The sequence below is a fragment of the Anolis sagrei genome, chromosome 3 (assembly GCF_037176765.1).
Source record: "Anolis sagrei isolate rAnoSag1 chromosome 3, rAnoSag1.mat, whole genome shotgun sequence".
Lineage (NCBI taxonomy): Eukaryota > Metazoa > Chordata > Lepidosauria > Squamata > Dactyloidae > Anolis > Anolis sagrei.
Window position 1 is genome coordinate 236,341,299 of NC_090023.1, and position 27,020 is coordinate 236,368,318.

Sequence of the window (27,020 nt, forward strand, 5' to 3'; positions counted from 1 at the left end):
TACCCAGCAAATCTGACTACCCTTGAAGTAACAAAGTGCAGATATTTGAGCACCAATCATGTTTTCTGCAGATACTGTGAAAAAAGTGGTGAATTTCCTCCAAAGCAACTTCAAAAAATAAGTATGTAAACAGGTCATGAAACCCTTGCATCAACAGGTTTGGGACAACAGAGTTATGAAATTACAGAACCACTGAATCTCCAAAAGTAATAATGTCAAGCAACATCTACAAGCCCTACCTCAGGTAAATTTTACAAATGCAACGGAACATACATCTTTTCTTTCCCTCTGTTTAGAGCGTAATAGATTTTATATTCATTCCAAGAAATTTTTTCCAATACCTAAAGGTCTGCTTTATCCTTGATGCAATATGTCATATCACATTAGAAACCTAACATTATCTATTTTGTTCTATGAACAAAACTTGATATCTGTGAAACTTGATATCTGTGAAAAATAGCAGTGTAGTCCTAAAAGGGTGAGGGTGCAAAGTGGTGGGTAATCCACCACTTTCAGAGCTCTGTTAGTTCACACTTGCACTGGTGAAAGTGGGAGGTGTGTGAATAGGAGGTGTTGTCCATCTACCGTGTCCTACATTTATATATCTATTCAAAACTAGTATTATTACACCTTATTGGTTATAAATAGTGAGGGAAATTATACTAACTCTAGACCAGTGCAGAAGTAGCTCCAATTCGCAGAGAATAAAAAGCCTTTGGGTTCACTATATAGCAATATCAATTCTGTTTCTGTCTTATCTACAAAATGTCCTTTTCTACGAGGTAATACCAGCTATTCCCCATGGAAGATTTTCACCCAGACAACATTCTATGGTCATAGCTGTAACCTCAGGGTGAACATAGACAATGGTTAGAGCTAACAACCTTTGCACACCCGCATTTATTTATTTATTTAAAAATTATATTCTGCCCTTCTCACCCTGCAGGGGACTCAGGGTGGAACGCAACATATATACGGCAAACATTCAATGCTGGGACATAAAACCATAAATATATACAAACATTAAAATCACATATATTCACTTCAAAATCAATTGCTTAAAAACCATCTCAGGACAACATTCTATTATTGCCTCATTGCACTTAAAGCTCAAAGAGATTTGATATTTTTAAATAGAGAATACTTTGAATACAATAACAAAAACTCCAAATTACTTGCCAAAAAGCACATATTACAAAGGGAAAAATTAATAACATCAATTAAAGATGAGGAAGTTAAGAATCATATAAGGATGGAAGACAAAGTGGAAACAATTCCCATGTTACCCTCTGGGAAACTGCAAAAGAGACAGAAGTGACTTTCGACCCTTCCACCCCAAAATGCCACAGAAAAAAACAGAAGCTAGCATGTCCCTTAAAAAAAACTGAAACACTTTTTCTGGGCCAAATTTTCACCCAACCTCTTTATGATTGCAAAACATGGTGGTTTCTCCCAAAGCCCTCTCACACACCATGAAAACTTAACAGAATTCTTTAAAATTCATGCAAAAATTGCACAAAGTAATTTGTATGCAAATCTGCTTTACATGTTTAACAAAAGCAGTTAAACGTGCTTCCCTCTCGACTACATCCTTTGGTTGGTAACTGGGTAGACAGGACACAGACTTTTTGTCCTTAGAAAGATCCACTAAAGTATGTCACGTTTTCCAACAGGAATACTTCTGTGTGCTCTTGATCCTTTCTAGTCAGTTTCTCTGATATTAAGATTTCTCTCAAAGTTTTTAAAATAAGAGAGTGAAATTTAGAATAAGGATTTTAAACAATAATGAAATCAGATGCACATTTAGGATTTAGGTCCCATTTAAACTGCCACTATAATGTAAATTGAACTGGATTGTATGGCAGTGTAGACTCACATAATCCAGTTCAATGCAGTTCAATCTAAATTTTATGGCAACCTAGATGGGGCCTAAGCCCAGTGAACAAACTGAATCTTATGTCTCAGAAAACATAAACACAGTCTTTAACTATCTCAATTGGTTTCCATAACACTGTAGAAAAGATTCTTATAAGTTTTTTGCTTCTGACCTTTTACTTGTAGATTCCTTCAAAAAATGCCTTACAAGCATTTGAAAGATGCAGGCCACACTTGCAGATTTCAAATTAATAAAGCATTTTTCAATGAATACTGCAATATAATTGCTGACATATTACTTACAAAAATAGCCACCTCTAATTGAGGACAATTTGTTTCACACAGTATTTTCAGAGTCAGCTGGAACCAGAAAAAAAATGGAGGGCCACCATAATACCTGGACGATAGGTTATCCAGCAATGTACTCTATTATGTTAACACAAAAGTACATCCTGTTCAGCAAAGGTCACCAGAAATGAGGATTAAAAATTCCTCAGCAGGTTTTATTTTGTCTTGATGAGAGCAAGCGGGGGATTCAAGGTGACTAGCCTATTAATTGATTCTTGAATACCCTCTATAAATTGCCTCAGTCCTTTTTACTCCAACTGTGGATTAGTTTTAATTACCAGTTTATTTGCTTCCTTCCTTATTTTTCCTGTTTTTTAAAGTTTAACCGTTGTTGTGTTGTTTTTTTTAATCAGGTAGAACAGGGAAACATTATAAGCAAATCATGCAACAACTCAGAAATGGTGCTGTGGCTTAGCCCAAACATCAGCACATTATGCAATTGCACAATAAACCAGGAGCTTATTAGAGAGTAACACATAATGTTGCAACTCATGGTCAGTTCCTTCATATCAGGCATGTAAAACTTTTGAATAAACATTCCAACTATACAAGTTCCTACGTTCAATTAAGTCATCTTTGCTGAGATGCTACTGAGAACCATCCAAGGCATTACAAAGCATCAAAGGAACCCTACATTCCAGGAGCAGTACCACCAACATGGCACTTCCCACTAGTGCAGCATTTCTCAATCTGGGGGTTGGGACCCCTGGGGGGGTTGTAAGGGGGTTTCAGAGGGGTCACCAAGAGGCCATCAGAAAACATATATTTCTGATGGTCTTAAGAATGCCTTTGGCAGAAAAGGCTGACAATCTATTTACCTGTCCTTCTCTTTCTTTTTGGAAACAGATGGCAAATCCTCCCACCAAAAGCCCTCCTCCGCTGTGATTGGCCAGCCTCTCAGCCAAGGGGAGGGCTGTTTCTGAGACTCCAAGTGGGGAGGGGAGAGCAGGCATGCTTGACACATGGCAGCATGCTGCCCGTGTGCGAGCAAGGGAGAGCATGTAACGCTGGAGGGAGGCTCGTGCCAGCGAGTCCCTTCAAAGCATGGGAGGTTCTGTGTAGGAAGTTTGGTCCAATTCTATCATTGGTGGGGTTCAGAATGCCCTTTGATTGTAGGTGAACTATAAATTCCAGCAACTACCACTCCCAAATGTCAAGGTCTATTTTCCCCATACTCCACCGGTATTCAGATTTGGTCATATTGAGTATTGGATTCAAATTTGGTCCAGTGAATGAAAATCCATCCTGTATATCAGATATTTACATTAAGATTCACAACAGTAGCAAAATTACAGTTATGAAGTAGCAACAATAATAGTTTTCTGGTTGGGAGTCACCACAACTTTAGGAACTGTATTAAGGGGTCGCGGCATTAGGAAGGTTGAGAAACACTGCACTAGTGAGAGGTGGAGCCTAATTTTAATTTCAGAGCCTGCACCATCAGAGGAAGTTCCGTTTAGCTCTGGCCAAGGTCAGACTTGTCAAAAATCTTGCAGAGAGCAGCTGATTTTCTCCAATATCTACTGTCTGTGGCTGACTTTCAGTGGCTCCCACAAAGACATTCACTACCTGCTGCCTGTCAGCTAGTGTCTCACTCCTGTTTCCCTTTGAGTTTCACATGGCCAAGACAGAACAAAGAACCACTCAGCTGCAAACACAAGGGTTTCTTCTTACCTCAGATGGTTTTGTGATACATTTTCCTTTCCCTGAACATTGATGGTCATCTGATTCAGTTCCCCCGGGCAAACACGTGCTGACTTTTACTATTACCGTCAAGCGTAAAGCCACAATGCATTTGGCAATTGAATCATTCACAAAACCTGAGAAAAGAGAATATTGTTAATATTGATATAATTAAGGGTTTGGGGATTTTTGTAAGCTGTACTTTGTTTTAACTCATAAGCTCCCATGAATTGTGTGCTTAAAGAAAGACTGTATATAAACCAAATATAGTGATACCTTGAGTTAAGAGTTTAACTCGTTCCATGAGTAAGCTCTTAACTCAAATTACTCTCATCTCAAAGCAATCCTCCTATTGAAATGCTATTAATCAGTTCACCCCCAAAACACACACACACACACACATTTTGTTACGTGTTTTTAAATAAGAACACATACTTTACAAATAATGTATAAATGCACATTCGCATAGAACAATAAAAAAGATAGATCAACTTTAAAATGGTAGAAGCACAAGTTGTCGCACAATGGTAGAAGCACTAAGTTATGGCAGGAAAGCTCAAAGCACAAAGTGAAGAGGCGAAAGCATCATTTTCTTCATACTATACTCATTCCAGTCTCCTTCCCTTTCTTGCTCTGTTTCCCTCTCTCTCATGAAGACAAACATACCAGTAATAAAAACTACACAAAATCAATCAACCCAAATTTCCTCGATACGGACAAGAGCAAATCAGGCACCAATCTCCCAAAGTGCACAAGAGCACAAGGCATGGAAGCTGCTCCCTTGAAGCCCTAAAGCCTTGTACTCTCACGCTACTGCTCCCTGTGGTGCTATTTTCTAACTCAAAACCCTGCTTGTATGTCAAAGCAAAACCGAGCAAAGTGATGGCTCTTAACTCAAAACATTCTTATGTTGGGATGTTCTTAAGTTGAGGTTCCACTGTAACTAACAAAATATCTGATTAATATAATACAATTCTTTTCTTCTCCTTTTTACAAAAAGTAAAACATCTTAAATTCATTACGCTCAGAGAGCCAAACTAGATATGCTGAAAGAGGTCCATGATCAGAACATCCAATGGCTTTAACTTTGATTACAAGCAGTCATGACCCAGCACATGTATTCTACACTAATTTTCTTCTCAAAGGCTTTAAAAGTCATTCTAGTGATTGTCATCCTGCTGTGAGAAAGTCTTTGAAAAATGTACAGCTTTTGAAGACTATTTGTAATTCAGAACTTCTTCAGCCCTAAATTTCTATGTGATTGTTGTCCACAGAAAACACAATTTTCTGCATCATCTGTTTTGCGGACAAATATTATTTCCTGCATAGAAGATGCTGTTGCCAACACAGAAAACATTACAGTTGTTGTAGACTTATTCTGTGGAAATGTTGCATGTGGCTGTTTTGTGTAGAAAACAGCCTTTTTTTAAAACAAGTAACAGAACAATTCATAGCGTAATTATCTGATTGGAAATCTGCGCTACACTGAGCCTTCCTACAACATCATATTAAACCCCACTATGCCACTTTGCATAACTCTTCCATGCTTTGCAGGTAGCAGCCATGTTTAAAGAAGCATCTGACGAAGTCTCCTGTAGCCAGAGACTAAATGATTTTACATCATGGAATCCCTGGAGACCAGCATTTTGTTCCTAATTGCCAGGGCTTGGTACCACATTTGTGCCCACTGGCTACAATTACTACTTTCTTTCCTGGAAACGGGCCACAGACTGGCAGATAATGGTTCACAGACTTCCACCATGCACCACCACTTTGAGTAGCAGTGTCTTATAATATATTTGCAAATAATCTCATACTGGAAAATGTATTTTGACATCATTTTTTTGTCATGTCAGGAGCGACTTGAGAAACTGCAAGTCACTTCTGGTGTGAGAGAATTGGCCATCTGCAAGGACTGATGTTTTGATGCTTTATCATCCTTGTGGGAGGCTTCTCTCATGTCCCCGCATGAGGAGCTGGAGCTGACAGAGGGAGCTCATCCATACTCTCCCCAGATTCGAACCTGCAACCTGTCGGTCTTCAGTCCTGCTGGCACAGGGATTTAACCCACTGCGCCACTGGGGGCTCCTATTTTTTGACATCATATTTACTAATGAAAAAATCAGCTGATGAGTCATTTCAAGAAAAGCAGAACTACAAAATACTAGTGCTGAGAAAGATGAAAAAGAAGTTAGCCTACTTGTGCAAATATTCTTTTGGGGGTAAAACACACAAGTTAGTGAAATCATCTCAAATTAAGAGATTTGCCAGCAGGAACCACAAACAAGGATACTTCAATGAGAAAATAAAGGTTGAACATCCTGTATCCAGAATTCTGAATTCCAAATTATTCCAAAATCCAAAATTGTCAACAATAGTGGTCGAGATATAGATACAACCATCCATCAACATTTGCTTGGATTTGGGGCACAGGACTGCCTTGAAAGTTAACAATCATAAATAAAGAATTTTTTACTGAGAGAACACCTCTCTGGGAATTACGGAGTCTTCCAGAATAACTGTAAGGTCAACTTCTGATGGAAGCTTGCCACAGAATTTCTCTGAAGGATCTTGAGATTACTAGGAAGGCATTCTCTGTAGAATTTTCTAGGTCCTCCAACATGACTGGAGAAAGTTGACCACAGAAGTCATAGATTCTTAGATAAAACATTTTAATCAAATTCATGTATAATGCAAAACAACAAATGTAGAGAGACAACCTCCCTTTTTGTTGCTGATGGTTTGATGTACAGCCCTGTTGTTTCATTTACAAAATTACTTTAAAATCTTGCATATAAAATTACCTCCAGTCTATGTGTATAAAACATACTGGAAGTCTCCAAGTTATGAACAGGATAGGTTCTGTAACTATTTTCTTAAGCTGAATTTGTATGTTAGTTGGAACAGGTATATTTTTTAAAAGTTAACTCCAGCCGTGTGTGTGTGTGTGTGTGTGTGTGTGTGTGTGTGTTGTTTGTTTTGGTGCCTGGTTCCTGGTTCAGAAGATTTCACCTCACTTTCTGTCCCTGTTACAATGGGAGTCGGAAAAATGTGGCTTGTTGTGGAAACAAGGATTGGTGATAAAGCTTCAGTGGAGCCACCTTTTCTCCGTGATAACTCTTTCAGGAGTGAATTTTCCTTCCAAGGGATAGATTTCTCTAACTTCCTGTTTTCTCACACCCTTTCTTAACTGTAAATCCAATGTTTGTAACTTGGGGGCTGCCTGTATATGAAACACAAATGAATTTGTGTTTCAATTTGGGTCCCATTTCCATGATATTTCATTACGTATGTGAATTAAAATATAGGCATTCAAAAATAATCTTAAAAAATGAAATCCAAAACACTTCTGGTGCCAAGCATTTTGGTTAAGGGATACTTAACCTGTACTATATGCTACAGAATTTTGCAGTTCATGACACTGCAACTTACAGTTGTTAAGAATTGCTGTTGCACAACTGTAATATCACACATACACTTGCCACACAAACAGCAAACAGCAGTACACTGAGAAAAACAGTTATCATGCTTTTCCAGAACATTTTTTCTTTGTTCTTCATCTCCTCCTCTTCCAACATTGTCGTGTATACTATTTAGAGAAAGCCAAGTGACAAATTTGCAATTCTGGTGTTCATGCTGTTTCTTCCTCACCTCAGGCTATAACCTATTTGCAACATAACAGTTTGCATTGCTGAATAACATTGAAATACATATGAGATTATGATTTCTCTCTCAGACCAAACAGCCAGAACTTTAAGGAAACAAAGATAGTATTTTTATGCAAATTAGTGTGATTATGGAAAAGGATATATAAACTGAACTCTTTTTTATGAGGGAACAGGATAAAAAAGATATTAATCCTAATACCATCATTCCTCTCCAGAAAAAGATAATGCCCTTATAGTAAATAGAGCTAAATCAGAATCCTACATTCTTGGTGTTTTGCAATGAGAAGAGGACTTGCATTTTTATAAGACACAGCATATTTTTGAAAAGATTTTCAGTTTCTAGAGAAATGTTGTTACACATTTGGAACACTATAGTTTTGTAATATTAATAATTTCAGCCATAAGAAGTGAAGAAGAGAAGAAGAGAACAGTATAATGCATCCTGAGCTCATGGGTATGTAGGTGGGATATGTACGTAACGATAACAAAAGTAATATGGAAATCTTATGGATGTAAAATGAAATGGTTGGAAGTCATGTGCATAAGTCTATAAGAGCAAGGTCAGTAAAGATCCTCCTTTACAATAACTATTGTACACTTTGCCAACGCAGGATACTTTCTCTACCAGTATTGTACAACTGTTCTGGCTTTTCCTGCTTCACATATTTTCTTGTAATAAGAAAAAACGATTGAAATAAGGGGTGGAGAAATAAAAGAGGATTACAAACTAAAGATAATGACATGTGGCGCCCATGCAACTTCCATTAATGAGACAGGGCAACTGAAACATAAAGAGTATTCCTGGTTCACACATGCAATTGAATAAAAGTCAACCATGATATGCACTGAGGACTGGAAAATATAGATCTACTTTGCTTGCATAGGGTAATTCCACAATGAATGTCATAACATGGGGATAATTGTACAACAGAAGTCAAAATGGGTTATTACAGTGTATTATCCATGATCCATTTTCTGTCAAAATCTAGATAATGGTGCTCCCTGAAGAAATTTCAACTGTCCATACATACAGGTTGGAAAACCAATGCAACAGTTTTTCCCAACCCAAACTATTATTTATTATTATTATTTATTTCGAGCATTTCTATCCCGCCCTTCTCAACCTCCGAAGGGGGACTCAGGGTGGCTTACAAAAGGCACAATTTGATGCCAGCAATACACATAGTAAGATAAAATACATAGCAGCAACAATTATAAAATAATTAAAATAATCCAGTTATACAATACAACTAATAAAAACCAATCTAAAGAGTCAACATCTTCTTTGAACAGATCTTGCCAAGAATACCCCATTAGAGTGACATCTTAGGGTCAACGTCCATTGGAAATTACTTGAAAACACACAGCAACAACAACAAATTTACAATTAAAAATAACTGCTAAATCTCCTTCCTCTCACTTTTACAGGGTCACTTGTTCTCTACGAATGTTGGGAAGGAGATATTCACCAACTTTCAGGTAAACATGCAGTTCCTACAAATCTTCAAATTGTCAAGGAGGTCAAGGGCTGGTTGGTTGATTTTTTAAAATGGAAAATAGTAATAATAATAATAATAATAATAATAATAATAATTTTATTTATATTCCACCCTATCTTCCAAAAGCGGACTCAGGGCGGATTCCAACATACAACGGCAAACATTCAATGCCTCCATAAATATCAACATAATAATCCCAGAGGAACCCCACATATCAAAACAGAATAAGCGCCTAACATAAAAAAAATTAAACCCTGCGTAATCAAACAAAAATTGTATAATGGCATAAAATCTGAACATAAAACATTAACCTTGATTTATAGAAGCCAACTGTCTTTCACCAAGTTGTGCGGGCTGATTGTGTAGCCAGTGATGGTAACAGGACTAACACAAACTAAATTGAGTCCAGATACTAAATGATACTCGACCAGAGGTCCGGTAGTGATCTCTCATTGTCTAATCCTCCTCCTCCACATCAAGTAAGATTTTGGAGAAGATCCTTCCTTCAGTCCAATCACTCTCACAAGCATGTTGGGTTGAAATGCAAAAGAGAATCTTTCCTTTCAAGATAGGCTAGGTAGTCCATACCTTTGGTCATCAAGCAAATACATGTTTGCAGCATTATGTTCCATTATGACAGCATTTGTGGAACTGACAAGGGTTTAAATAGGATGATGCACTGTTCCTAAATGGTTTTAATTTTAAATATGTTCAAAATTGCCTATTTAATGCTATTGGTATTTTTATTACATTTTAATCTAGTTTGATTTTTTAAAACTGCGTTGCTACCCAATTCAAAATGGAAAAAGAAAGAGATAAATAAAGTGACTCATAATAGCCAGAATCACCTGGTTTCTTTGCTGCACTTGGTATCTGTATTCATCACCTACCAGCCTTCCAAGAATATTGTATAATTTCAATATTTATTTTTCTGTCTTCTCACAGTCTCTTTTTTATGCAACGTAAGTCAGTGGATGGTGTTTAAAAAGGATGGTTTCTTGTATAGATTTGGGTTTTTTAAAAGCTGGATTTAACCTTCAAACTAACATCCAGCCAAGTAATCCTGCAGAACAAGCAGCTGAACCCTTCTGAGGACACATGCTGTAGCAGCCTCTTCTAATGCATTACACTGAGACTTTTAAAAGTGTAGTATAAATTCATTTACTCTTAATACAGAATGTGACTTCCAGCCATAATTAGAAATGCAGTATCTGAATATACCTGGTATTTTCTGATACTAACAAAATTATCTTTTTGGTAACTTATCTGAAGTAGATGCTCTTCAGGACTACTGCCTGAAGCTATCTTATCTCAATCAAGCCTTTGAATATTTAGTCTTTGGCAACCTATTACAATTTATTTCTCCCAGGTACTTCACCTTTTCTTGTAATGTTTCCATCTTCTCTTCTATTTTCCTGAGATAATTTAGCTACGACATCCCTGTTGTTTCAGAAGTACATTTAAGCATTCATACTTGGCTATCTATTTTTAGCTGTCAGGTAGGAGACCCATTTCAGAAACATGTTTACACTCTGCTGCATCCACAGCACAGGAAAAAAATTCAATGCCTTTTTATAATTAAAGGTAATTTTATCCAATTTAGCTTATAATCTTTCTAAGACCCAATTAAAATATAACAACCTCAAATGTCTTTCTGCTGATGATTCAAAAGCTGAATTACTTAATTAAGAAGGAAATAGAAAAGTACCAGCCTTATTTGGCCACCTAACACAAAGGCACTAGGTAATGGAAAAATGTCAAGTTATGAACACTGTGCAATACTAACAAAGGAACTCTTTTTCTAGTCCATTCGTTAACTTTTTTTCTAATGGGCTTATGAACACTCCTACGATGTTGTCAAGATCTGAGGTTATGCTCTCTTTTAGTTTTCCCTACTCATTCAGTGAGTGGATAAATGTAGTCTTGTCAACTGTCTTGTTCACAGAAGGCAAAGATAAACCAGGAATCGTGACTTGCTTAATGTGTAAATGCTGCCATTATGTGATTTCACTGGAATGTTGCACTCAATATAATTGTCACCATTTCGTGACAATTTTCACCCAGAAAATCAAAGAAAATTCCTTAGCCATTGATTATTGTTCCTCAATAGGATATATAGGGTTTTGTTTATAGGCTGATTCATAGTTCACAGATCATCAAAATTACAAAGCCAGATACTGAATTATTTATTACAGCAACCGAACAAACAACATCTGGTTAAGAGCAAGGGGTCAGTGAAGCTGTCCAGTAGCCTCCAACTCTATAATAACTGAGAGCACAAACAGCATATTAGAAATGTGTTGAAATGTAAAAAGCCAAACATAATAATAGTTTTTCAGGAAACAAGTCTATTTATTGAACTGTCCTTGTGCCAACAATAGAGCCAAATATCACAGCTCCAGTTTGTACACTTCTATAAACCAGCTGATATACATGATAATTGTAATATGATGTTCATTTTCTGGGAGACACTACAGTATCTGATGAAGTTCCTACTCCCATGAATGTAAGATTTTAGTTAGATTATGCATTAGCCTTGTTGGAAACCACTTTGAATCCCATGTTAAGAGAGAAGTGTGATATACAGGGAATTGTCAATTTATGTTTCAATCCATTCTTGTTTGTTTGTTTTTAAAAAAATCTTTATTTCTCAATTTTGTAAATTATATAACATAGGACTGTGTTGAGGGAACATCCCTCCCTTACCAAAATGCAGGTGAACAATTAATTTAATTTACAGACAGTCACCAAGCTGCAAACATCCGATTTACAAACAACTCATAGTTAAGAATGAGGGTGAGACAACAGGAAGTGAGAAATCTACCCCTCAGAAGAAAAATTCACTCCTGAAAGAGTTATCATGGGGAGAAAGTGTCTCCACTGAAGCTTTATCACCAATCCTCATTTCCACAACAAGCCAAAATGCCAACTTTACACCAAAGCTTCAAAATCTGCAATAGGACAATTCAGTCCTTCAAAGGAACATCACTGTCCCATTGACATGTAAGTCAACCTGCTGCCAGTGGATCAAAGGCTGGTATCCTAACCCTGACTAGCTATCTGAACGCAAAATCTATAGCTTTCTCCATGGATTTCTAGTGCTGGTGCTTTGCTTCTAAAGTGTTGCTAAAGTTCTGGTGGTGAAAATTTCAGAATTCTAACAAAACTTTCATTTTTTATTATTATTTCGTTATTGGCGATTTTTATGACAGAATCAATTAGAAACTACCATTTATAATGAAATTTTGAAAGTTTTGTTAGAGTTCTGAAATTTTCGCCAACATAACTTTAGCAACACTTTAAAAGCAAAGCACCAGCACCCCCTAGTTTTAGAAGTACTTTAGAACTATTTAGAACCATGGATTCCCATGCCTAGTATCAACACCTTATCATCAAAGTGTTCTTACATAAGTTTCCTGACATTAAACACAGACAAACGGTGTGCTGAAATAAAAGATGCTTGTTAATAGCATGTATATGGAAAGATTCAATGCAATATATCTAGCACAATATTGTTTGCCTGGTGAATCACCTGATTAGCTAATTACAACCTTGGCACAGATGCCTATTGAATTCTTCTCACTGCTATTTGAGCATATTTAAGCAAATGTTAATTTTGTTGATTGGATACCTAGAAGCAAATAATTTACATCTCTGAACAGTTTGTGTTTTTGCATATCAGAACTATCCAGAAAAACCTGTAGCAGAGTTATCAAGTTAATAAGGTTAAGTTGTGCAGCAATGTATCAGAAAGTGGCTGGTATAAACTGACAATAAAAGGTGGAAAATGCATCAGTCTGTTACATAGTCTTCATTTCAGCAAGGGAAAGACTAAAAGGAGCTTTTAAAATCCACTCATGTTTCTACAGAATCAACTAATTAGTTTTAAAATGTATTGGCGAAGACTTTCATGGCCAGAATCACTGTGTTGTTGTGAGTTTTCCGGGCAGTATGGCCATGTTCCAGAAGCATTCTCTCCTGATGTTTCGCCTGCATTTCTGGGAGACATCCCGAGAGGTTGTGAGGTTTGTGAGGTTGTGAGGTCTAATACTTTTAGAATTTCGCAAACTGCTTTTCAAAAGTCATTATCTTGATGTGAGGACAGAATGTGTATGTATATGAAAAGATTGGAAGAGTGAGATTTCTATTTTATTTAAGAAGAGAGATTTGGTTAGGGTCTTGTTCAAACAATCCAGCAATTCCAATAGCTTTGTGTTCAAGCCAGTCAAACAAACTATGATTTCTGTAATGGTAAATCTCTTCAAACAGGAACTGTAACAAAAGACATGAACTGAATCTTTCTTGCATGCATCTAGTCTATCTTCCACTTCCCCATACCCATTCATAACACCCAAAATAAGTGTAATATCATCAACTACAAGCTCTTTAATCTAATTCCTGTTAATCAGGAGGTGAAGATATGTCATTTTTTCTCATTTGTGCATTCATCATTAGGTGGAATTCGGGACGGTTAATTTTCCCACTCTGGCATCACATCCATATTAACATCCTCTGCTACTTTAAGACATTCCACATGTTTTGAAACTCAAAAATTTGCAAAGCAGCAGCATCACAACAGGAAATGGTACAGAAGTGTATTCTGTTCATCCCCAGAGCAGAAGTGTCCTCTGTCCTCTGTTCATCCACAGAGCAGATGGAGATGATCAGAGACAGTGTCAATCTAAAGGTAGGAAGCAATGTCCAGGAAGGAATGTCAAAAAGTGCTGGAAAAAGTGCACAGGGTCCTGTCAAACTACCTAATTATAGGGCTATGATTCAACTTTAACTGCAATGGTTCCATCCTATGAAATCTTGGGATCTGCCTTAATATAAAAAGGTTTTAGCCACTGAAAAGGAAGGCCCGCTCTTTTGTTCCCACCAACCGAGCTTGGGATCTCAGGGTATCCTTATAGGAGGAGATGTGGTCTGCCAAACAGCCTGGACCTGAACCATGTAGAGCTTTAAAGGTCATAACTAGCACTTTGAATTGCACTCAGAAACAAACTGGCAGCCAGTAGAGCTGCTGCAACAGGGAGGATGTGTGCTCCCTGTAGTCAGCCCCAGTTAACCAACTGGTTCAAAGAGCTGTGGCCAGAGTGTTTGAAAACTTCAACTGGTTCAAAGAGCTGTGGCCAGATTAAGTTTTCAAACACTCTTCAAGAGTCACTTCTGATGTGAGATAATTGACTGCCCGCAAAGACGTTGCCCAGGGGATGCCTGGATGTTTGATGTTTTACCATTCTTGTGGGAGGCTTTTCTCATGTCACCACATGGGGAGCTGGAGCTGACAGAGGGAGCTCAACCCACTCTCCACAGATTCGAACCACTAACCTGTTAGTCAACAGTCCTGCTGGCACAAAGGTTTAATCCACTGTGATACCAGGGGCTCCTAAGTGTCTGAATGGGATCCATCCATTAGCATGTGAGTAACTGAGAAGGATAAACAGCAGCATTTTTTGGGTTGAAGTAAAACCAGAAAGGCCTCTCCTTAGGATCTCAAGTATCAACTAGGCTTATGTATGGAAAGGCAGTCTCTCCTGTATCATTTTCTCTTTATTTCTGATACTTGTTAAATAATGCTTGTATCATATTTTATTGTCTTATGATAGGAATGGTGTTATTTTGTTCAATAAACTCACCAATGAAATAGTTGTTTCCTAACGTAAGCATCTCCTCCGTCAGGACAAGTCCACCCATTGCTTGGAGAAGAGTAACACTTGTGGCATCTATAAGTGAGCACTGTTTAAATCTGTCTGTTGTCACTTTCCATAGCAAGATAAGAGAAGCAGTGGCATCTTGCCTGATACTAAAAACAAAAAAGAAATTTAAGCCACTAAACACACCATATGGAGGAAAATGTTTTAAAAGTCGTAGCATACAGCACATCACTCAAGACATTGAAACAGCACATATTATTGGTAGCATGAATTCAGGGTCAAAAGATGAATAATTCAGGGAAACAATGATTAAATATACAGTATTTCACCAACTGACAAATTCTCAGACAGGAGGAGTTGAAGACAAAAGGATAGCAAACACTTAAAACTAAAACTTTTAACACATATATCTTGGGGAAAGTCCCAATGAAAACCATGTCTAGGATCCTGTTGTGTCCTATGCCGTAGTAACTACACTGGCAACTGTGGAAATAGCAGGAGAAAAACGGCCACTGAACGTTCAGTTGTGCAGGAGGTAAGGCACTGGAAAAACAGACTATTAGAGGTGGAAAATCTGGTCTGTCTTCTCTCTAGGATGGAAAGAATATTTGAAAATACTGGGGAAGTGGTAAAAAAAAATTAGAATGTTGGCTGGCACTGATAGCAAAGATCCTGAAAGGGAGTTTTCAAAATTTCCTATTTTTAAAAATTAATGTAATGGTACTAAACACATTCTGAAGTGGAGGGAGGTGATAAAGTCACCTAATTCACAAAACTGGATTTGAATACTCAACTCTGGCTTTCAATGCATGTGAATTTAACTGGGTTTGTGGTGCTGAATAAAGGTTGCCAACTTTTTCTTTACTCTGAGATTCCTCAAATTTCTATGCTTGATGCTTGTTTATTACTGTTATGCTGTTTGTGTGTGTTTTTTTAATTTGTAACTTGCTGTTGTTTTGTTTTTAATTGCATATTGCCTGGGCTTGGCCCCATGTAAGCTGCCCTGAGTCCCCTTGGGGAGATGGAGGCGGGGTAGAAAAATAAACTTCTTCTTCTTCTTCTTCCTTCTTCTTTCTTCTTCTTCCTTCCTTCCTTCCTCCTCCTCCTCCTCCTCCTCCTCCTTCTTCTCCTTCTTACATAGCAGACATGGTCTTCTCCAAACTGGGAGGAGCTGTATCTATTGAATTTCAGAGGTTCAGCTGGTGTAATGGCTTGACATTTGGATTCTGATGATGGAGGCAAGGTACAAATCCCTGCTTATGGCACTTCCAGAGAGCACCAAATCGCAAGTTTTAGTCAATGACAAAAAAAACCTGGAACTTGATCCACATACAGACCTGTAGGCCGGGATTTCTGCCTCCATCATCCATTCTTGCTGCTTTGTCCTGGGATTTTGCACCCCCTAAAATGGCCGCTGCAGGACGTCTGCCGAAGATTTCGGCGGTTTATTTTTAAGAAACTTAAGATGTGAATATGTGAATATGCGAATTATTGTATGAGTTCCGTTCCTGGGTTATAGAGACTGTGTGGCCATCTTTGCAGACAAGTTTGGCCATGTCCTTGTGCCTGGGAACTACAGGATGAGGTTCCTGGGTTATACATGTCTGTTCCTCGTTGCTTTTATCATAACAACATAGGGAAAGTTGATTACATGGCAAAACCTTGGTTTGTGTGTCACAAACTCCATTAAACATGTGGAGGATGAAGTTTATCTTGCCAAGATAAAGCTTTCACCCTCTAGTCAACTGTTGCCATGTTTTTAGGATACAACCAATCTGGGAACAAACCAACATAAGAAATCCAGTGTTTTCTCAGTACAGGGACATACAGAGATTCAAATATCCGCATTTTCTGGCTAGAACCGGGATATTCTTGCTTTGTAGCAATTTCTCCCACGTTTTCAGGGAACGGCATTTTCAGGCAACAGCCACCTTTCATTTTGAAGTGGGAGCTCCTGGGATAAAGGTACTGGCTGGACAGACCATTAGATATAGAATCCCAATGGATGACCTTAGTAAAGTCACTTTCTCAACCTCAGAGGAAGACCAAAGCAAACCCTCTCTGAATGTATTGTGCCAAGAAACTCTATAATAAGTTTTCTAGGTTCACCACAAGTCATAAATGACTTGAAGGCACAATAACATCTAGTTTGGTTTTGATGTGAACAAGTTTCACAATATTTACAAGACTAGAAAAATATAAATGTTAGAGAAAACTAAGCTGGCAGATACACCCATCCCTAAATCCAATCCAACTGGATAGTTATTTTTTCTTTAATTTTTAAACTTATTTGAGTGGAACATTTAGGTACACCAAGTGGAAGACAACACTTTTAAGAGCCTGCAAGGATCCTAATATAAAGCTTTTTTCTTGTGCTTCTGCAAAATACTATTATCATTTTAGAGGGGGGAAATCATGTTTCAGATTCAATAGTCCACATTATTTAAAGCACATGCAGATAATGGCTCCAGCATAGGGCAGTTTCTTACTTTATTGATGTATTTTGTGGAACTTCAAAAGAGATAAGGCGACCCCCACCAGTATTATTGGAGCTGGCATTTCCACAGGCCACGTCAGGGATAATCTAAAACCAAGAATGAATTTTGGTTATAACTTTCCATAGAAAAAATATATTTTTGAAACAGTAAAGCAATTGGGGGGGGGGGGAGCTGAACATTGCATTAATGTATTTAACATGCAATTTTTGAAAAAATGTAAATAGCATTGCTGAGAGATTGAGTAGGTATTGGACCCTGATGCCATGGAAACATATTGTTCAACCTTTCTCTCTCTTGCCATAGCCCCAGCTAAAATTGCTATCCATAACAAGGTGCAGAGGGGAACGATCTGTTTTGAAAATATAACTTCCTGTGGCTATAGAAATGTATTCTTACTAAAGAAAGAAACCTATCTTTCCAAAAGGTATCAGTCAACTGCTCAAAAAACCGTAAATGGATTTTCATATCGTAGAATGTTAGATACCTACAAGATTGTACAGTGGCTTTTCAAGCAGCAGGTAATGAAAGCTCATGGGATTTCAGCAGCTGTAACAATTGATACCATCTCTTAGCTATGCTTACTATCGCATTCAGTTTCAGCGAATCACAGATAGCAACGCTTTGCCACCTGATCTCAAAAACAAAGGTGACTGTTATCAATTTTTCACAGTGATAGAAAGCTTTCCGCACAACTAAACAGAGCCATGGCTACCTGAAACGGGGAGAAATATGTATGTACTTCTCAGCTGCATTTTATAATGGATCGACTCTAGCTTTCAGGAAATGGTTCTTCATCAGCTATTTTCGGCAACACACTACCAGATCTTACCTCCACTTCATCCCATTTTAGATCCACAACTTTCTGACCTTCTTTTGGCTCCCATGTAGGCAGCGTAACAGTTGGATGAGATCTTGGTAGGACAATGTCAGGCTCCACGGTGGTTGGTACTGGGCTGCTTTGGCTTAGTGCCTCTGACTCCGTCCACCCAGACACCGGCGGACTATAAAAAGAGTGTTCACAATTTATACCTTCATAGCCTTCGTTACAAATGCAGAGATAGCCATCGCTGTTACTACTGCAGTTGCCATGGTGACAAGGATTGCTCGCACATGGATCTGAAACAAACTGAACAGAAATAAAATGGATCGATTAATGTCATAGCATAACATTTCTTTCTTCAAATACACATGACAATGGATTTAAAAATTAAATGTATTACAGGGGATTACGCTGTTCACATTTCGATGAACTGGTTATCTGATAGTAGTGACATAAGAGCGCAATGAAGCAAACAAAAATGGAAATATTGAAATGCTGGTAAAGAAGTATGGTGATAGCATCCCCTTGGAATAATAAAATGTTGGATAGAGCTTTAAAAACCCATGCTGTGACATGTTTATGAACCAAGGATAAGTTCAACTGGATACTGTGCCCTCCCTTGGTGGAGTTAATAGCATCCAACACCAACAACTGAGGGATTATCTTACACAAGCATTCATGATATGACTCCATCGATACTCTGCTCTCTCAGTAACCCCCAATTACTGTCTTACATAGCTTGAATTTTGGATAAATAAGTAATGGGCTTCTTTTGTATTCAAGTACTCCATTTTCAAAACCTGTGTTGATAAAGCACGTTCAATTCAACCTCTATTCTGTTTTATTGGTAATTTAATAAACTATTTTTGAAATGCTGTATTTACATCAGCATGAGTTTACTACTGTCCTTTTGGTTAAAGGATAATTCAACAAATATAGTTTCACCACCTTTCACTAAATTGGAGAATAATGGACTGTGCTCCACAATATCCTTCTTTGGAAAGGTTCTGGAACACCTGAATGTCCTTCTTAGGGGGAGACACTGTGAAGGTGTTATTGGGCAATGCCTGTTTGCCATTATGGCCATATTGGCCTACAGAGTCACCTAGGCTAATTTTCTTCCCATTCTGGTTACCATAGACCTGAAACTGCCAGGTTCTACACCACCAGTGGTCTGATGAAACTCACATCTATATTCCTATCATGCCCCATGAAGACTCTCACTGTTTACCCCTAGTGAAGCCCTTTTTAGTTAGAGGGATTAATATGTACAGTTTCTGGGGGGGTCAGTCTAGATAGCCTTTTTGCATTTGAAGTCTCCATCACCCTGCCCCTTTAAGAATCCCTTCAGGGGGCAGAGCCTCTGGCAAGGCACTTCTGGTTCTTGGAAGAGTCAACCTTTTTTGTGACTGGAAGGTGAAGCGAGAGAAAGGCTGGAGGGTCTACAAATATTACATCCAGTCGAGCTGTATGAGCTGTATCCAAGTCCAGTCAGAGCTGTATGAGCTATATTTGAATCTAGTTGGAGCTGCATTCAAGTCGAGTCAGAGTTAAATATTGAGACCATCTTAGAGACAGTTGAACACCATACAAGAAAGAGACAATAAGAAGAAATACAGATTCAAGTACCACAGTTCAGCCAAAACTGTATCAGTCTCTTAAAGACTTTACCTCTCCTCATAAATACTTTGTAGTGAGCCTCGGGAGGAGAGAAATTCTAAAATTCTTGTCAGTTAATAAATTCTTGTTCCATTTAACTATATAGTCTCCAATCTGTTCCCTGCACAGCCAGTTCACCTTCCAAGTAGTTAAGACAGCATGGGGGCAGAACAATTCCCTTTTTATTAAATTCCATGGAAGCTCTTCTGTTACTTAAACTAGTGTCTACAGTCACTAATGAATTGGATAAGGATGAACAAATTAATCTAGACAAACAGAACTGAACCTGCTTAATCAAAGACAGAAATGAAAATAGGGATTCATCTCTGGGCTAAATGAAGTTGCATGTCCACCTGTAAACCTAGATGCCCAGAATTACTTTATATGCAGGCAATCCCTGAGTTACACACCTCCAACTTATAAAGAACTCATATTTAATAACGGGGCTGAAACAACAGGAAGTGAGAGGAATCTATCTCTTAGAAGGAAAATTCAGTCCTGAAAGAGTTATCATGGGAAAAGGGTGTCTCAATGGAAGCTTTATACCCAATCTTTGTTTCTACAACAAGCCATTTTTTCAAAATCCAATTATCACAGGTATAGAAAGTGAGGTGAAGCCTTCTGAACAGGGGCACAGAGAGCAAAACAAACATCACTGGGGTGTTAGCGCTTCCCTGTGCTACACAAAGCTTATCTAGCTTTGGGTAGCACAAGAAATATACCTGTTCCAATTTACAGACAAATTCAACTTAAGAACAAACCTACAGAACCTGTCTTGTTCATAGCTTGGGAGCTGACTATATATATAATCTAAAAGCATAAATCTTTTAAGTTTGCCAAAAATATATACTAATGAGGCCAAGTGCATTATGAGACAATTCAAATGCAACTTTTTTGGCAATCTTTGCTCTCTATTCTAAATAGAAAATTCTATATTTAGAATATAGGACACGATACTGGCATGGAAGAGTCTTGAAGCATGTTGAATCTAACCAGTAAAAATATGTTTTCAGCAAATCCTTGCTAGAATGTCCATTGTCTCTGTTCCAATGATCCTTCACTACTTTCCTTCTATCCAATAGAATCTGTGAAGCATATATATTTGGCTAGAGCCTGGAACGATTAATTTTGGAGTAAAATTCCCATGTTAACTGGTGCTTTGGTGGAACTGTTAGCTCCCCAAAAGCATTTCTGATTCTGGTCACTCTTTTTAGTCTATAACCATTTCTCTGGAAAATCACTTTCTCTCTTTTGTTCAAAAGTCATCATCACAAAGGTTATTTAAAGGACTGATTATTTCTGTCTATCCAAACACATATATCCAACAAAGCTAATTTCCCAGTTCAGAGCTTCAAATGGGCTCAATTTGAAAGTCAAATATGAAACACTTGAGTAGAACTGTTGTCCTGCATAATCTGGGATAAGTAAAATGGAAATAGAAACTTGCCTCTACAGTACAGAATTACCAGATGAAATAGAGTAACAACTTTTCAAACACATACAAAATGCTCCAGATGTACCATTTATATGGACAATTTTCTGAGATTAGAGAAAGGAGTGGGCCTCCTGGTGGTGAAGCAAGTTAAACCGCTATGCTGCTGAACTTGCTGACTAAAAGGTTGGCAATTTGAATCCAGAGAACAAGGTGAGCTCAGCTTCTGCCAACCTAACAGTTTGAAAACATGAAAATGTGAATAGATAAACAGGTACTGCTTCTGTGGCACTCCGTGCAGTCATGCTGGCCACATGACCGCAGGTGTCTACAGACAACGCCAGCTCTTCGGCTTAGAAATGGAGATAAGCACCACCTCTCAGAGTTGGACACGACTAGACTTAATGTCAGGGGAAACCTTCACCTTTAGAGAAAGGAGGCAGTGTGGCTTACGGTTGAAATGTGGTTACATGGCTTAAGTGATGAATTATAATTACCAATTAAGATTTCAGTTCCAAACAAATATGACACATTCTCATAGAAAACTACAGAAGATTTTCCACAGGGGCTAAAATCTAAAATCACCGGAAATCATGAAAATGATATGGTTCTGTATACTGAAAACCCTTTACCATTTCATAATGAGACAAACAGATTTTGAAATGTGCAGAGATAATATGCCAATAATATGCAAGAAATAGGACCTTCCTTTCTTCTTTCCAGCTTCTTGAATGTCACCTTCATACATATGACTGCAGTTGTGTTTAAGGGACTTACATACAGTGAGTCATTTTGAATTGGAAAACCTACCAAACCTGGATGTGTAATACTCCAACAGAAATGCTACATTGAAAAAAATATGCCATGGTATAGAATTCAAAAGGGAATGGCAGGGGGTTGGACTGAATGGCCTTTGTGATCTCTTTCAATTGTATTATTCTTTCCTTACATGAATTACAGAAAGAAAACTATCAGATGGAATTTGGAAATGCTCTTTATCAATATGAAAGCCACAAAGATCTACTGGGTAGATATAACTGTTCAGGAGCTTCACGTACAGTCTTTTCGCTTCAGACAGCATTTCTCTCAAATATTACAGCTTCTGTCAATACCAATGAATACAAGGCAACATCAATACTGATTAGGATTTTTTGCCAGCTATTGTGCTTTCTTCGCCCCTTCGATCCCTCATACAGCTTTGTCATCTTTGTCCACATTCACTTTCAAAGACACAGGTTTTGACATTGGTTTGCACTGATTACATCTTCCTGCCAGGAGATTATTCTCAACCTAAATCCAATTACTAAGTATCAAGTAAATCATAGCCAGAAATAATCATCAAGGGCTACAAATTGGCAAAGTCAAAAGGAAAACTCTACAACTACAGTAACAAAAGAACCATTTTTTAAAAATCAAGGTCTTCAACATGCTTCCGACGGTAACTAGATGCATCTTATCAAAGCACCGTTGTAAGAAGAGACTATGATTCTTTATTTATGATTTCTTAACTTTGAAGCTAGTCTACTGAAGGAAGTGGAAGATGAGGGAAAAAGAAGAACAGATATATATAATCACCCAAAAGAAGAATATATATAGAACCCAGGGTTCTGTCCTGGCCCTGATCCTGTTCAACAACTCTATTAATGACTTAGATGAAGGGTTAGAAGGCATGACCATCAAGGTTGCAGACAAAACCAAATTGGGAGGGATAACCAATACTCCAGAAGACAGGAGCGGAAATCAAAATGATCTGAACAGATTAGAGATGGGCCAAAACTAACAAAATGAAGTTCAATGGGGATGAATGCAAGATACTCCAATTAGGCAGAAAAAAAATGAAATGAAAAGATACAGAATGGGGGACGCATGGCTCGACAGCAGTACGTGTGAAAAAGATCTCGGAGTCCACGTTAAACAGGAGCCAACAATGTCATGCGGCAGATTAAAAAGCCAATGGGATTTTGGCCTGCATCAACAATGTCTAGATCTGGGGAAATCATGCTACCCCTCTATTCTGCCTTGGACAGATCACACCTGAATACTGTTTCCAATTCTGGGCACCACAATTGAAGGGAGATGTTGACAAGCTGGAATGTGTCCACAGAAGGGTGACTAAAATGATCAAGAGTCTGGAGAACAAGCCCTATGAGGAGCGGCTTAAAGAGCTGGGCATGTTTAGCCTCCAGAAGAGAAGGTTGAGAGGAGACATGATGGCCATGTATAAATGTGTGAAGGGAAGTCATAGGGAGAAGGGAGCAAGCTTGTTTTCTGCTGCCCTGGAGACTAGGACACAGAGCAATGGCTTCAAACTACAGGAAAGGAGATTCCACCTGGACATTTGGTACAACTTGCTGTGAGAGCTGTTCAGCCGTGGAACTCTCTGCCCCGGATTGTGGTGAAGGCTCCTTCTTTGGAGGCTTTTAAGCAGAGGCTGGATGGCCATCTGTTGGGCATGCTTTGAATGTGATTTTCCTGCTTTTTAGCAGGGGGTTGGACTGGATGGGCCACGAGGTCACTTTCATCTCTATGATTCTATTATTTTAACTCAAGGAATTCAACATGTTGCTCACTGTTGTTAAATGGTTGGATGGAAAGCAAATCTCAGAGATGATAATATATCTGAAGTGGAAATGCAGAACTACGTATGTCTCTGTACATGCTTAATGCTTCCTTCAACTGTTATATTTCATTGCAAACTACCCTTGTAAACTAGAATGACAGAGGTTGTAGATCAAGTATGTGTAACCTTAGTCCTCCAGAAATTTTGAATGCAGCTCTCATGATTTCTCACTTTTTGCTATGCTAGGTAAAGTTGATTAGCGCTACAAGCTAAACATTTGAAGGGTCATATTTGCCAACCCCTGTTCCAAAAAAACACGTTTAGTGAATACAGCAGAATGCATGTTTGGTGAAAAGAACACAATAAACCTTATCATTTTCTATTGTCAGATAAAAAACATACATTATATTTTTGCAAGCATAATACTTATGCAGTAGCATATTATCTTCACACACAAAACTACAAAATCAAATGAAAACATTCAAAGTAGTAGTATTTGCACAAATACACCACACAATTACATGTAAAGAAGCTATTATGAAATCTCCTATCTAAGAATGATTTTACTGCATAAAACTACAACATACTGACTTTATTGTGTCAAATGTCTTAATCGAGATTGTATCTCTATCAAGATAGTTCACACAATAAAGTCGATTTGTGCAGTAAAATCATTCCTAGATAGGAGATTTCATAATTAAAATTATACCTGCCTTTTACTAGTACCTATTTTCACAATTAAAGTGCACTTATATATACAATACCTATAGCTATATTTCTGAACCTTCAATTATTACAAGAGCCGACAGGTCAAAAGTTCAAATCCAGGGAAAGCGTGGATGAGCTCCCTCTATCAGCTCCAGCTCCCCATGATAGGACATGAGAGAAGCCTCCCACAAGGATGGTAAAACAACAAAACATATGAGCATCCCCTGGGCAACATCTTTGCAAAGGGCCAATTCTCTCACACCAGAAGCGACTTGCAGTTTCTCAAGTCGCTCCTGACACAAAAGAAAGAAAACTGGGCAATATAGCCTTTTCACACACCAAAGAAACCATGAAGAAAGTATATATTGTTTTATAGACATCTGTGAGACACCAAAAGAACATGTATGACCTTGATTAAGGATATCGCATGCTCTACCCAAGTGAAAAAACATGAACAAGTTCAGAAGAGTATGTTCATAGAAATGATGCTGTGTTCTTAAATTTGACCTCTGGTAAAGCCATGGTTAGACTGATGAACCAGAAGTGACTGGTTGATGGATTGAAATAGTTATAAAAGATAAAGTTTTACCCTTGAAATTCAGTTTAGTCATGTCCGACTTTGGGGGGTGGTGCTCATTTCCATTTCTAAGCTGAAGAGGCAGTGTTGTCCATAGATGCCTCCAAAGTCATGTGGTCATCATGACTGCATGGAGCACCATTACCTTCCCATTAGAGTGGTACCTACTGATCTACTCACACGTGCATGTTTTCAAACTGCTAGTTTGGCAGAAGCTGGGGCTAACAGTGGAAACTCACCCCGCTCCCCTGATTCGAACCACTGACCTTTCAGTCAGCAAGTTCAGCAGCTCAGCTGTTTAACCCACTGCACCACACTAGAAACTCAGGGCAGCATGACAATAAAATGAATTTAAAGCAATTTAAAAGATTAAAACAGACAAAAGCATTTTAAACAATTTTAAGAAGTTAGAACAATGTAAAGTCATTGTTAGATTCCAAATGCTTTAATAAAAAGCTGTGTCTTAATGTGGTGCTGGAATGAAGCCAGTCCTGGCATAAAACTGGTCCCCGAGGATAGAATACTCTTCCACATCTTAATACATGATAGCAGACATTAAGAGAGACAGACATTTTGTTAGACATATCAAGTCCTTAAATGTTATCACCACCTCCTTGGATTTAGAGTAGAAATGTATTGGCATTCAGTGCAATTCCTTTAAAACAAATAACATATTGTCTATCTAATTGCTACATAGTCCACTAGCTGTAGTTTCCAAGCCATTGTTGAGGGTTGATCTGAGTTGAGTATATTGTAGTTATCTAACTGTAAAGTTACCAGAGCATGAACTACTGTGGCCAAAAAATATCCATACATTCCAAATTGTGAAATCTACCTGGAGTTCTGGTGACAGAGATGGATACACAAAAGGTCTCGAGCTCTGTATCTGATTCCTATGGTGACCTTTAATTTGAAGTCAGAGCAAAGCTTAATGTTTCAATACCTCAATGATTTTTGTTTTATCAACCAGGCAAGAACAGGGCAAGCAAAGTAAGGTCATGTTTACACACTAGCATTTGCTATAAAGACATGAGGTATAAGTCTTATAGCAGTATAATCACTAGTTTGTAGAAAGCTATTCAATAATCACACTCATATATGATTCTGGCATATATGAACTACTAGATGTCCCCTGCCATGCGTTACTGTGGCCCATTGTTGTGATCTCGAAAATAAAGTAATGAGAAACTGTTTGTTTCTAATAGATGTAATTTCTTTATGCTTGTGGGTAAATAGTACTTCTTGCTGTTTCTTTTTCAGTGTTGATATGGAGATTGTCTGGTTTGCCAACTCTGGAACATGCAACATATTATTGTCCTTCTTTAGGGGTCCCTTTCAAATCTATGATATTATATCTGTCATATTTGTGTGTGTGTGTGAATCATATATATCTATCTATATCTATGGCTGGGTGGCTCTTTGTCAGGAGCTTTGATTATGTTTTATTGTCCTGGTGAAGGGAGTTGGACTGGATGGCCTAAGGCTACATTTCTTAAACCTGAGGGTTGGGACCCCTGAAGGGGGGGGGGGGTTGTGAGGGGTGTCAGAAGGATCGCCAAAGACCACCAGAAAACACTGCATTTTCTGTTGGTCGTGGGGGTTCTGTTTGGGAAGTTTGGTCCAATTCTATCATTGGTGGGGTTCAGAATGCTCTTTGATTGTAGGTGAACTATAAATCCCTGTAACTACAACTCCCAAATGTCAAGGTCCATTTCCCCCAAACTCCATCTGTGTTCATATTTGAGCATATTGAGTATCTGTGTCAAGTTTGGTCCAGATCCATCATGGTTTGAGTCCACAGTGCTCTCTGGATGTAGGTGAACTACAACTCCCAAACTCAAGGTCAATGGCCACCAAACCCTTCTAGTGTTTTCTGTTGGTCATAGAATCATAGAATCATAGAATCATAGAGTTGGAAGAGACCTCATGGGCCATCCAGTCCAACCCCCTGCCAAGAAGCAGGAACACTGCATTCAAATCACCCCCGACAAATGGCCATCCAGCCTCTGCTTAAAAGCTTCCAAAGAAGGAGCCTC

The 27,020-nt window shown here is 38.2% G+C and overlaps 1 protein-coding gene across 1 annotated transcript in view; it reads right to left on the reverse strand.

Moving 5' to 3' along the window:
• Nucleotides 1–27,020, reverse strand: part of DNER (delta/notch like EGF repeat containing) — a 196,615-nt gene that overhangs the window by 64,472 nt on the left and 105,123 nt on the right. The window contains exons 2-5 of the mRNA XM_060767819.2: nucleotides 18,058–18,354; nucleotides 17,220–17,314; nucleotides 14,713–14,879; nucleotides 3,898–4,043 (exon numbers count right to left, since the gene is read on the reverse strand). Of these exons, the coding sequence (XP_060623802.2) occupies nucleotides 3,898–4,043; nucleotides 14,713–14,879; nucleotides 17,220–17,314; nucleotides 18,058–18,354 (705 nt within the window). The remainder of the gene's footprint in view (nucleotides 1–3,897; nucleotides 4,044–14,712; nucleotides 14,880–17,219; nucleotides 17,315–18,057; nucleotides 18,355–27,020) is intronic.